Genomic DNA, 12,220 nt, shown 5'->3' with positions numbered 1-12,220 from the left:
GGGACTGTAAGGTCAGCAGACATTGGGGAAGGGGGGCGTTCTTGGGCCTGCACATCTGCTGAGTAGCTGTGAAAACAGCATTCCTCTCACTAGCCACCTGGTTGGAATGCCAGCATTTCTTACACTCAGGCCCTGACCATCTTGGTCCATACCTTCTCCACAGGCCTTTCCTCTCACCTCCCGCTCTTGGTAGAGCAGCAAAATTCTCGGTAGCTATCCAAAGTCATGTCCTGAGCAAATAGGTTTTGCTGCTGCTATTTTTGGTGCATACTGCACAATAATCGGATGAGAGGAAGTAAGCGGGGTGGAGAGTATGTGTGAGAAGGAGCAGGCAGTTGAGGTGGGTGGGGAGAGAGGATGACATTTATCTGGCTAGGCTTCCTTTCTTGCTCCGTGTGATCCAAGCATCAAGTGCTCGGCTAAAGAAAAGGCAAGGCAACCGTGGTGGAGCTGGCTGACCTGGCATCGCTCAGCATGTCTACTCTTCTCGTGATCTCCTTTCTTTCCTCCTCTGTCCCCCTAGGTGACACCAGTCCAGGCCCCAGTGCAGTGCCCTGCAGTGGGACGGAGGAACTGAGCGAGCCCACAGAGACGACAGCTGTGACTATCCAGATGCATTGCTGCAAACAGCAGCAGACATGTGAAAAGTAGAGCACAGCTCCTCTCCCAACCCTGATCCTTGGGTCCTTTGAATGCAAGGCAGATATGACTTTTGTGAGTTTGGCAGACCAAAGCTGTGGGGGGTGCTTTTTTTGTTTGTTTGTTTTTAAATGCTAGGAAAGATTACTTGGCAAACTTTGGCCGACTCTGGTCACATTAAGTGATGGTCTGGGCTGAAATTTTTCCTCACTTGAGGACACAGCTGTCAGACGAAAAGGGAAATGTGATGCTACAGGTTGTATCGGCAGTAGTTGTGATTTAGGAAAGTTGTACCATTAGGGTTTCTGTACTGTCTGAGGGCATGCTGTGTCACATGCAGCTGTATTGCTAGGTGGCTAGTCTAGGCCTAGTTAATGCCCATGTGTTGCTCCTGCTGAAGTAGCATCTGCAGCCGTTTTCTTCCTCATTGTTAAAAAGTGCTTCCCCATGCCTTTCCTCCCTTGGAAAAAAAGGATTTCCCTGTATGTCTGAGAGAGGAAAGAACTATTTAAAAGATCAGGGTACACATAAAGAATGTTTAAAATAGTGGATAGTGCTTAAGGAGTTTCTGTGTGATTCAGGTTACATGCAGTTTACTGTGTGACATCTCACAGTAACCATTTCCGCGACCACTGGGAGTGGCAGAATGCTTAAACCAGAATGCAAGCATTACAGGACGTGCTTCTGAGACAGCAGGCAGAAGAGATCCTGTCAGCTCCATGAGAGCAGGTGCCTTGGTTCTAGCCTCACTTGCTCCATGGCAATGGGTTGCTCGTGAGCGATTATCGCTCAGGCTGAACTGCCAGGTGAAATGGTGCCTTCATCGCCGCCCACCCACCACCTCTTGTTCACATTCAGTTAAAAAAAAAAGAGAGAGAGAGAATAGTCTTTGCCTTCAGGTCTTAGTCTGCAAACATTACAAACCCATTTCATACACTTATGAGTGTGGCCCATCCCCAAACAAAGGGTTCTGATATTGTAGAAACATAGCTTTTATTGCACACTGCGCTGGCTTTTAGTTTGTATAGAAAAAAGGTAGTGACATAGAGGCAGATGCAAACTGAAGCAAGTCCCGTGTTTCTCAAACAATAACATGCAATGTCTCCACCGAGTCTCTGAAAAACCGACAGGGTGACTTGATTGGGGAAGGGTTGGTGAGGAAGAGGAGGCCGATCAACTCTGTGCTTCCACCAGCCAGTACGATGCGAAACAGAGATGAAAACCTCCACTAAAAGAGATTCCCCAATGTTTTGCACCTTTGGGTGTTTTTCCCCCTGTGAGTCCGGAGAAGAAAATAGTTTCATTTATACAAAAAAAGTCCATTCTGTACAAGAGCTTCTTTTATTTCAATATAAATAATGCAGGAAAAGAGCGAAGTCCGTGTCATCTTGTGCAGACTGCTAGACCAGTGTGTAGGATTTGGAGTAGGCGCCAGCTCCCTGCTTCTGTGACCTGCCCACACCCGATGTGCTCATTTCTAGCAGTGAGTCTCTGGACCCCCCCATTTTGGTGTGCGGGGGCAAGCGAGGCTCGGCAGGTGGAGCAGGTGCAGGCTCAGTAGTAGCTGCCGGGGCTGAAGTGGGGGCAGCGGCGGCGGCGGCGGTGGCAGCAGTGGCGGCGGCAGGGGCAGGAGGGGGAGCCGAGGCCGTGGCGGCAGCGCTTGCCGAGACTGGCATGGCCAGAGTTCTCTGAGGTAAGGTCGTCGTGGCTGCGCTTGCGTGGGGCGCTGCCAAGGCCTTACTGCTGCCGCCGCCGCCGCCGCCCGAGTCCAACGTCAGGTGCCTGGTGGCTTGGGTGTGGTAGGCCCGAGCCAGGTTCCGGATGGAGGCCTCGCGGGGCGGCACGACCGGGCAGGGCTCGTGAAGGTCCGGCTTACGGAAGAACGTTTCGGATTTCACGTACAAAGGCAGGTTGCAGTAGTCGCCTGCGGAGTCATCACAAAGAGGCAGAGTGAAAGCCAGGGCAGTTATTAGAACTGGCCAAGGGTGGACCAACTCCTAACCAGGGGCCACCCCGAATGACACAGCCCATGAAGATGTTCCTCAGGCCTGGCCTGGCCTGGCCTCTTTTGCATTACGCTGCAACGGAGGCTGGCCCTGCTTTTCCCAGGCTGCTTGCAAAGCTCCCTCCCGCTCTCCCTTCCCCAAGGCTGGGATTAAATCTGGCATAGAATTTTAGTGCACGAGTTCTTTACTGGCAGACATGTCCCGCTGCTGGACACAAAAGGGGTCTTGGTGCGATGCAGCATTTTCAAAGTAGTGGCAAATAATGCCTTCTTTGTTGGGGGACTTCTAAGTATGCTGAACGGCTGTCTGGAGCTCTGGGTTCCTGCACTGGCAGGATATAGACTAGATGACCCTCGGGGATCCTTTTCACTTCTATGATCCTAAACCACAGTGGTAAAGATGCCTTCCCTTTAGGTCAGAAGCCCCCTGGCACCATCAGGAAAACGGCCAACAGTACCAGCATTCCTGAGTGTGAGCCCAGCAAAAAGACTGCGCAAAATCTCCCTTGCCCCCCCAATGTTTCCCGGTGCCACCTTGCTTGCACTCATCCTTTCCAACAAAGTAATCCAACATGTCTCCCCAGCTGTAGCTTCTCCAGCAACTTTCACTTCAAAGAAAAGCTATGCTGCTTCTGTGTTTTAGGCAAAAGCCCAGTGCATCTCAGAGTGTGTCCTTCAGAACAGCTTGCAAACATTGTGTGTAGGAGGGAAAACCCAGAGCTTCCGCTGTTGCTGGGATGCCGCTGCCCCGTGGGTGGGGGCGGAGAGTGGGCAATGGCTGTGCCCCCATCCCCAAGTATTTCCACAGTCGTCTTTGTGGGAAACGTGGGGGGGGGGCGTGCTCAGCCCCAGGAGCCTCCCACCCCATACTTACTTTTATTGGCTCGATGAGGTATGGGCACCGCTACCCCTTTGCCACGGTCGCTGTCCTGTGGTTTGGGGGGCGATGCGGTGAAGCGGCAGATGCCTGGTTCCGAGGGGGTGCTCATGGAAGTCATACTGTCGGCGTTCTCATTGGTGCCTGTGGTCATCTGGTCAGAGGAGCTGTCAGAGATGAAGCACTCGGTGATTTCGAACTTGGCATGCTGCAGCTGCTCTTCCAGCTTAGCGTGCTCGTAGGCTCGTGCCAGCTCTTCGTAAGTAGAGGAGGCGCTCTCTGTAGACACCATACTGTTGCGCCCTTTATCTGAGGGAAGAAGGAGAGACCAGGGTTACCAAGCCAGGGCCCTGCCCCCAGCACACGGGCCGCCGCCGCCGCCACCACCTCGAGTTGCCCAAAGCGTGTGGAAAAACAAGGCGGAGCCCTGGGCGTGCCTCGTGTAGCTGTGAGTCTGGGAGAGGTGCAGGCTGTGACCCGTCCTGGGCGGCCGGCCGGGCGCTCACCTGTGTCCTGGGACAAGCTTGCGCTGTAACTGTCACTTTCGGTCACCGTGATGCCATGCTGGGAGCCGACAGTCCTCCAGTCCGAGGTGAGAGTCCGTGCTGGGGTGGAGGCTTGGCACTTGGTGAGCGTCCACTGGCTTGAGTACCTGTTCCTGGTACTGTGTGCGGACTTCACACTTTTCCTGGAAACTGGGTCTGCAAGGGAGAGCCCGAGTCAGGCCACCCTGGCCATAGAAACAGCGAGGGGCAGCAGTGTCAGAATGGTCTCACGTGGGGCTGAGCTGCCTCGGAGCTGCTGCAGCACCCTTCTCCCCATGACCGTGCTGAGCAAGAGCACTTGAACACAGCGCTCCTCTTGTAGCCGACAGCTCTGGTTTCACTAGTTTTCATCAGGAGATCTACCTTCCATGTCGGCTAGATGGGATTGCACCCTCCTGAAAGATCAAGGCCACACTGTCTGGAGTGGCTCTCGGCCCAGTGTGAACAGGAGGCGGCTCAGTGCCAGTTCAGTTGGTGGTGCTGACAGGAGGCCTGTGTGGGCTTCCTGTTTAGGTTGCCACTGCGCGCTGCCAGTGGGACTGCTTTAAAAACAGTCTGGACACTGCAGTTGCTCCAGAAGAGAGTCGCCACGTTATGGCTTGGGTGTGTTTTGGCCCCAGCTCTTTGCTCATGCTGTGACTTGTACTAATTGGTTTTAACCTAGGAGGACGGGCCCAGGCTAGCCATCTCCCACCTGCATCTACGGCCACTGTGCAATTTTCACCCAAGGTCATCCTGCTTCAAACAGCCTGAAGGAAGGCGAGGCTAAGTTTTAGGTTGCTGGGGGGGGGGCATTGCTGGCACTGGCATTTGGCCTCTGGCATGTCGTGCCCTGAACAGAAAGCTTTCCAACGCAAGGTGAAAACATTTTTCTTGGCCCAAACATTTTCAATAACTTGCCAGTTTCCACCATCTGTTCCGTTGTACCAGTATAAAACCATTTGTACAGATTACCGGGGGGGGGGCATTTTTATGAAATGCATGCTTGTGAGACATCCACAAAGGTTTTGTTATAGGGTAGCTATACAACAAGAGAGTCAGGGAGGGGTTGTGACTAGGATGTGAGAGACATGGGTTAAGGTGTAAATGTGGCCATGAAACTTGTGGGTCCCTTTGGACCAGTCACTCTCAGCTGATTTACCTCACAGAATTTTCATAGATGATAGGGAAGAAAAACCACCAGATATACTGCCTTATGCTCATTTTTTAAAAAGGCAGTATAGGAATGGAAAAAAAAATGCATGTCTGCATTCATGCCAACCTCAGGAAGTCCTGGATGGCGGAGTTGATCTGTGCCATTCTAGCTGCAGCCCCCCCCCCCGCGTGCACTCACACGGACCTCCTGGTTCCGTGCACTTCTTCCGCCCCACTATAGGGGGCCTCTCCCGTTTGCTCCCATCACCTATAAACACGTTCCTTGCGCATGCTTCATCCTGGGCACCTCTCCCTTTTGTACCGCGACCTCCAATCCAGGCATATGATGGGGCCACCGTGGAAGATTAGCGTCACACCAGCAGCAGCAAGGCTGGCAAGGTGGAAAGAATCAAGCTTCCAGCAAGGAAGGCCCTTTGCCGCTGCCGGTGCTGCGGAGGAGGAGGAGCCCGAGGTGACTGGCCAGGAATGGGCACTTCCTGTTCAGGCCAGTCTTTGCTGGAACTGGGGCTAAGGGTGTGTGTGTCCATGTCCTGCAGCACTTACTGGTACCAGGACGAATATCAGACATGTCTATCAGAGGCCCGGTGTTTTGGATGAGCGCTGGATGGTGCAAAGAGACACCGGTGCAGAAGCTCTGTGGATTCACTGCCTGGTTGAATTCAGTGTCAGTCACTGGAATTGTTGCTTTGTCGTCTCCTGTGGAAAGGAAGCACAGATAGTACCTTGGAGGATGACGGGCGAGGGTGCCCTTCTTTTGAGACTGCTGACTCTGTGCCACCAAAACTGCATCCATGCTTCCCCCCTCCCCCAATACCCCTTGCCATGTTTGGTCTGTGTATCCTTTGGGGAGGGCTCCCTCCACAGATGAAAGCAGAAGCCAGGCTTCAGAAGAAGAGGGTAATCTGCCAGAGAGTTGGGTGAAAGAAAGGGAGGTGGCCGTGTGCTGTTTGAGGCCGTCAAAGGAGGCCAAGGAGGTGCGCTTGGAGGCTTTGATCCAGCCCAAGGTGTGGGAGCTGCTCACCAATCTGCTTGATGCCTTCCTTGTCCTCAATGAGAAGCTGGACCCGGGGGATGTCAATGTGGAGGCGGGGCCCTTGTGGGGGTCCTTTCACAGGGGTGTCAAAGCTCCGGTTGTTTTTACTGGAAAGGAGCAAAAACGAAACAAAACAACAAAAAAAGTGCGTCGGGTAGAGACACGCAATGGAGCCAAAGAATCAAGAACCAGCAGATGACTCTCAGTCATGGGCAGCTGCTCATCATGGGAGCTGGGGCTGCTGACCACATCCCTGGGGGAAGAAGGAGGCCTTGTTCTGCTAGTGGTGTCTGGGTGGAAGGCAGCAGCTAGGATGGACTGCCCTGGAGCAAATAGAGAACCCCTCCCCAGGTCTGCAGGTGCCCCCATGCTTAAAAGCTGCCAGCAAGTCTGTCCTGTGGGGTCAAAGTACAAAGCCAACCAGCTTGCCATAGAATGTGGCAGTGGAAGCAAGAATAAGGGGCCTCCAGTCCCATGCCCTGCCCCTGACATTCCTTACCTGATGAGCATCTCAGCCAGACTCTTGGCATCTGCAAGGGGAGAAGAGCAAAGGCTTAGTCCAGAGGCCACAGCTCACCCCCTTCATTCCAGGGCAGGAATGAAGGCGCCGCGCCAGGCCTTCCCCAAGTCCTTGCACCAGAGCTTCCGGAGGATCCCATTGGAAATCTGAGGCCTCAAAGGCACCTCACAGGGCAGTGGCCACTTGGGGCCCATGTGGTGCAAGGAAGGAAAATGGAAAGGAGAGGCTGCCTCTGCTCCTGGATTACTGAAAACCACAAATATACCCTGTTTTCCCAAAAATAAGACCTAACCTAAAAATAAGCCCTAGTATGATTTTTCATGATGTTCGCAATATAAGCCCTACCCCCAAAAAAAGCCCCAGTTAAGTGAAACCCTGCCCTCCACCATTGTGCAGCAACTAGAAAATGACATGAGTGTATTTGAATAAATGTAGATTGTTGTACATGAAAAAAAATAAAACATTCCCTGAAAATAAGCCCTAATGCGTTTTTAGAGCAAAAACTAATATAAGACCCTGTCTTATTTTGGGGGAAACCCGGTACAACCGTATCCTTGACAAGAAATAGAGAAGACCCCTCCCTCCCATAATGCCCCCCAATACAGGTGGCTGCTGCATCTCCTTCCCTTTTTCTGCTGGGCAAGCACTAACCCCCACCCCCACCCCTTCCCCCAGATAAGCCTCCCCCCAAAGGCCACAGCTCTCAGGGCCGGGTTCCCACGTGCGCTCACCACGCAAACGCTTCAGGCGCTTCTCCTTCCGCTTTTTGCGGATGACGAAGAGGAGGGCGACACCCACCGTGGCCAAGATGACAGGACAAGCGATGGTGAAGAGCTTCTTCACGTCGTCCCCCTCACCCTGGGCAGACTTGATGGGGGGAATGGTACCTAGGACAGGGCAGGATTCAGGTACAGGTTAGGAAGGTGGGCTGCCTGGACGGAGCACAGCACGGCCCCTGCCACCCACTCTTGTTCCCTTCCACACTCACTCCCATCGTAGTCCAAGGTAGCGAACTGCATGGTCTCATTGCCGCAGCCAGCGCTGTTGCAGGCCTTCATGCGCAGCTCATACCACGTGGCTTCCCGCAGCTCCGTCAGAAAGACTTCATGGGAATAGTTGGCCCGCATGCTCTGCCAGGCCCAGGTGCCCTTGGGCCTGTACTCCAGCACCACGGCCCGGATGGGGCATCCGCCGCTGCTCCAGCCCTGCAGGTTCAGTCTGGCATGTGTAGAGTTGATGTGGGTGAAGAGATGCTGGTCCTTGTTGAAGGAGGGCTCTAGGGAGAGAGGGAGAGGCCACGAGGGGCTTGTTCAGGACAGGCCATGGCACAGCGGCAATGGGAGCAAACCACCTAGGGAGGGCCACGTTTTCAGGAATACATGGCATTTGGCATTCTGAAAATTGGGGCAACCTTGAAAACATTGCACCTGGCTGACCTCACTAAGAAAGAGCGCCAGGGTTGCCCTCAGCTCAGTTTTTCAAATGGATCCAAGATTTTGAAGAAACTCGCCAACATGCTTAAGTGAGGGGAGTTTTTAGCTCTTTCGGGCTACCTGGAAGCTGTGCGCTCTCCCTCCTTCCTCCTACTCCTTCCCTCTCAACGTGAACTCTGAACTAGGAAGCATCGGACAAGGCAGGCCCACTTGGCATTCCTGGAGCTCAGGTTAGAAGAGGTTGTCAGAAACAGCTGAAAGGGCAAACGAGGAGTCTCCCTGTTCCGCTGCTTCCACCCCATGGGCCTGTGGGGGGAGGCGCCCCCCCATGCGCCACTTCAACTTGCCAGGGAGTTGAGAAGCCACATTCAGAGAAAGGAAGGGCCCAGCAAAAAAAAAAGAGGATCGGCCTCCCTTCTCCACGGAATAGCTATTCTGCCAAGCAAAGGTGGTGTTTTTGAGGGGGCGCAGCGCCCCATTTCTAACCCACATCCCTTCCTACAAAAACAAACAAACAAAAGCAAGGGAGGTTGGGGGGGGCGGGAAGAAAAATTGGAATACATGCTGTCCAAGACAGAGCCCTGAGGCAGAGGAGCAGCCGCGGTTCCTCCCAGGGGAGGACACCAGGAAGGTTTGCCTCCTGAGACCAAGGTGGGAAGAAGGGGCAGGGCAAGCGGGGTGGGAAGAGGTCAACCCCAAAGGCTCCTTCATCCACAGAAGGGCCGACGGCCCCAAGCCCAGGCAGGTTCCCATCTCGGAAAGCAGCGAAAGACCGCAACCTCCTGGGCTACGAGCTGCAAGGTGCAGGGGAGGGGAGGCATGCCCGGTTGTCCAAGGCCTTCCTTGTGTGTGTGTGTGTGTGTGTGTGTGTGTGTGTGTGTGTGTGTGTGTGTGTGTGTGTGTGTGTGTGTGTGTGTGTGTGTGTGTGTGTGTGTGTGTGTGTGTGTGTGTGTGTGTGTGTGTGTGTGTGTGTGTGTGTGTGTGTGTGTGTGTGTGTGTGTGTGTGTGTGTGTGTGTGTGTGTGTGTGTGTGTTGCAAGGTGCAGGGGAGGGGAGGCATGCCCGGTTGTCCAAGGCCTTCCTTGGTGTACCTCCATTAAGGGAGGAGGCAAGCCGGTGGCCGTGTGTGTGTGTGTGTGTGTGTGTGTGTGTGTGTGTGTGTGTGTGTGTGTGTGTGTGTGTGTGTGTGTGTGTGTGTGTGTGTGTGTGTGTGTGTGTTCACTCAGTGGTCCCCTCGCCCCACAACTCTCTAAGAGAGTTTAGCCACCTGCCAAACAACTTTCAGAAGTTTTGTTTTATGTGTTTTTAACTGCCCTTTATTCTTCCTGGTGTCTGAAGAGGTTAGTAATCAGTTTGTCTCTGGAGGCTAAAAATAAACAACTGCAGCCCCAAGAGGGTGTTCGCATCCCCTATGAGAAACCTGCCAACCCAGATGCCCCTTGCATAGTTTTTCAGCAACTGATATACTAAGACTCTTTTTCTCATACTGATAGTTAGTGCCGCAATCTAAGAATTTAATGAAAATCGAGTAACAAGCAAAGAACTAGCAAAGCAGATAAATAAATAAAGACAAAGGAATTGTAAAACATATAAAAAGCAGAAAGCTAGAATACTTTGGTCACTTAGTGAGCACCCAAGTATAGACTATTATGCCTGATCGTTCAAGATAAAATAAATAAAAGCTCTCTTAAAAATCTCAGGTATTGTACATGTTTCTGAAATTGAACCCCAATACTCTGCAGTACTTCAATCTGAAGGCATTTTTAAAAAAAAAAAAAAAACTGGAATGAAAAAATGACTTAAAAAATTGCCAGGGAGAAAAGGGTACTAAGCTTAAGAACATATCTGGCCTATCCCGTTGAAGGAACCTCTTCTGGCAATGGAGTTGTCATCCCAGCCCCTGAAAAAGCAGCTCCCCTCCCCCCCTCCCTTCTCAGCCTTTTGTCCCCTTCACGGGTCTCTAGGGCTCCATGCAAGGAGACCACGGAAGCGGAAGGAAGCCGATGGTTTGATAACCGTGAACTCTATGAAATCTGCAAACTCCTCAAAACCCCTGATGCAAGTTTTTCAGGTGTGGACGGATTGTAGAGCAAGTCCGTCATTTTACCCCTCAACCTGACAAGGCAGAATGAAGAGATCAAAAGGGGCTTCCTACTTAAGCCCCCCCCCCAACCCAACACGGTCCTTTGCAGGCAAAAGTGTCACCACAGCTTTGCAGCCGTTCTGGAGCAAATGCTCCCCGCAGTTGTCCTTTCCTTTCCTTTCCTCAGGGTCCAGCTCTGTTTCCTCTGAGCTGAGCACTTCGGTCCCGCCTGCCCCACCTCCTGCCAGCCCCCTCACCTCTGCCATGGGTTTTGGCCTCAATGATCTCACTGATCCGCCCGGCTCCCACGCTGTTCTTGGCTGCCAGCTTCACTTTGTACCATGTCCCACATTTCAGACTCTCCAGCTTGAAGGAACGCTCCGTGGAGGTGATGAAGACGTCCTTCCACTCCTCACTGTTATCCACCGAGTACTGGAGCACAAAGCCTGCAAGAGCAAGAAGATCAGCAGGTGTGCAGGAAAGGGTCCCTCCCGCAGCATTGCAGGGCCAGGGGGAGCCACAGGTCATGGGACAGAGTGCAGCCAAACCGGGGGGGGGAGGGGGCTTGCTGCTATCTCAATGCAGCTGAGAGGTTCTCTGCCTGAAGCCCCAGGGCATCCACTCTTGGGAATCTCCCTGCTGCAGAGTGTCTCTTCATTTAGATGTAGCAGCTCTCACCACTGTCTCATGACCTGATCCTGCTACAGGCTGGGCTGGGCTGCACAAAGAAATCCCAGCAAGACCACAAAAGGCCTCCTCAAGCTCAGGCCAGCCCCGGGCCCAGCAGCAGCAGCAGCAGCAGCAGCGCGAAAGTGAGGCTGGTGGCGGCAGTTGTTAGGGTGGGGCTGGGGTGGAGGTTGTCAAGCCGTCCCCGGCTGTCCATGGTCAGGGAATGATGTCCCAAAACAACCCACAGAGAAGGCAGTGTGTGTGTGGGGTGTGTGTGGGTTCAAGTGCAGCCTCTCCAGAGCAATGCCTGCCAGGACGAGTGGGCTCTGAGGGGCCCTGAGCCCCAATGAGGAGTGGGCCAAGAGTTCTCTCCGGCCTGGGTGACTGGCATCAGTGCCAAGGCAGCCTTTGGTTCGGAGACTCTTTCACTGCTTGGCTTTCACGTTAGTTTCTGCCAAATGACCCCATCCCCGAAGGCTATCCCTGAAGGCGTGGGGGAAAGAATGAAGACCAGTACCGGACGGCGTCGTCAGGAGAAAGGACACCTCGGGCCCGTGGGCCAGGGCCGCTGCATCCAGTGTGTCAGCCTCTGCTGCCAATCACAGCTGGCCAAAAAGGGGGTGAGGCTCCTGAGTTGAAACAGGCTCCTCAAGCCAAGCCTAAAGCACCCCCATTTTTGGTTTTAGATCACTGGGAACTCTTATGTGGGGGCCGGCAATAAGGACAAATTCCTAGCATCATGTTTTGTCAGAATTTTCTCCATCTGATTAAATATGTTCAGGACTTAGTTTGCCTTGGCAGGGGGAGAGGAGAGGGAGAGAGAGAGAGAGAGAGACCCTGCACAATCTCTGTAACTATCCCAAGCCATACACCAAAAGCAGCGAGACACTTTCCCCTCTCAAAGCAGGGTCACTACATAAAAGCCTGAAGAGGTGGGTTTTGTCCCCCTCCCCATTTCGGGGACTGGGGAGGAAGGAGCGGCGGAGTGGAGCCAAGACTCCTCTGGGAGCTTGCCAAGGCCAGCCGGTTTGGGAAGTGGAAGCTGGAGGCTGTGGGAGGCTGTCCCCTGGGGCCCCCTGGATCCTCAAAAGAAGCCCTCCAGCACCAGCCGCCCCATGGAGGGCTCCCGGTCCTGTCCTGGCCAGCATCTCCCTGTGAAACTGCTGGGGGAGGGCTGGGAGCGTTGGAGGAGAGCTCAAGGCTGCCAAGAGGTGGCGGCGGCGGCGGCTGCTGGGACCCCTGTAACTCTGCCCTGGCAGGGG

The 12,220-nt window shown here is 53.7% G+C and overlaps 2 protein-coding genes across 7 annotated transcripts in view; one reads left to right on the top strand and one right to left on the bottom strand.

Moving 5' to 3' along the window:
- Positions 1-2,008, top strand: part of CEP164 (centrosomal protein 164) — a 32,558-nt gene extending 30,550 nt beyond the window's left edge. For all 4 annotated transcript variants that reach the window (XM_078379562.1, XM_078379561.1, XM_078379560.1 and 1 more), the window contains one exon: positions 524-2,008. The gene's annotated coding sequence lies outside the window, so the exon portion shown is untranslated. The remainder of the gene's footprint in view (positions 1-523) is intronic.
- The window catches only part of DSCAML1 (DS cell adhesion molecule like 1), a 113,889-nt gene continuing 103,284 nt past the window's right edge, over positions 1,616-12,220 (bottom strand). For all 3 annotated transcript variants that reach the window (XM_072978793.2, XM_072978792.2, XM_072978791.2), the window contains 9 exons: positions 10,547-10,735; positions 7,763-8,050; positions 7,506-7,661; positions 6,754-6,784; positions 6,243-6,361; positions 5,765-5,917; positions 4,028-4,222; positions 3,519-3,830; positions 1,616-2,563 (listed from right to left, as the gene is read on the bottom strand). In XM_072978793.2, coding sequence (XP_072834894.2) covers positions 2,040-2,563; positions 3,519-3,830; positions 4,028-4,222; positions 5,765-5,917; positions 6,243-6,361; positions 6,754-6,784; positions 7,506-7,661; positions 7,763-8,050; positions 10,547-10,735 — 1,967 coding nt within the window. In that variant the 3' untranslated portion in view covers positions 1,616-2,039. The remainder of the gene's footprint in view (positions 2,564-3,518; positions 3,831-4,027; positions 4,223-5,764; positions 5,918-6,242; positions 6,362-6,753; positions 6,785-7,505; positions 7,662-7,762; positions 8,051-10,546; positions 10,736-12,220) is intronic.

The sequence above is a fragment of the Pogona vitticeps genome, chromosome 8, assembly GCF_051106095.1.
Source record: "Pogona vitticeps strain Pit_001003342236 chromosome 8, PviZW2.1, whole genome shotgun sequence".
NCBI classification, from domain to species: Eukaryota; Metazoa; Chordata; class Lepidosauria; order Squamata; family Agamidae; genus Pogona; species Pogona vitticeps.
The sequence above is the reverse complement of the archived record's forward strand: the minus strand, read 5'-3'. Positions and strand labels throughout refer to the sequence as shown.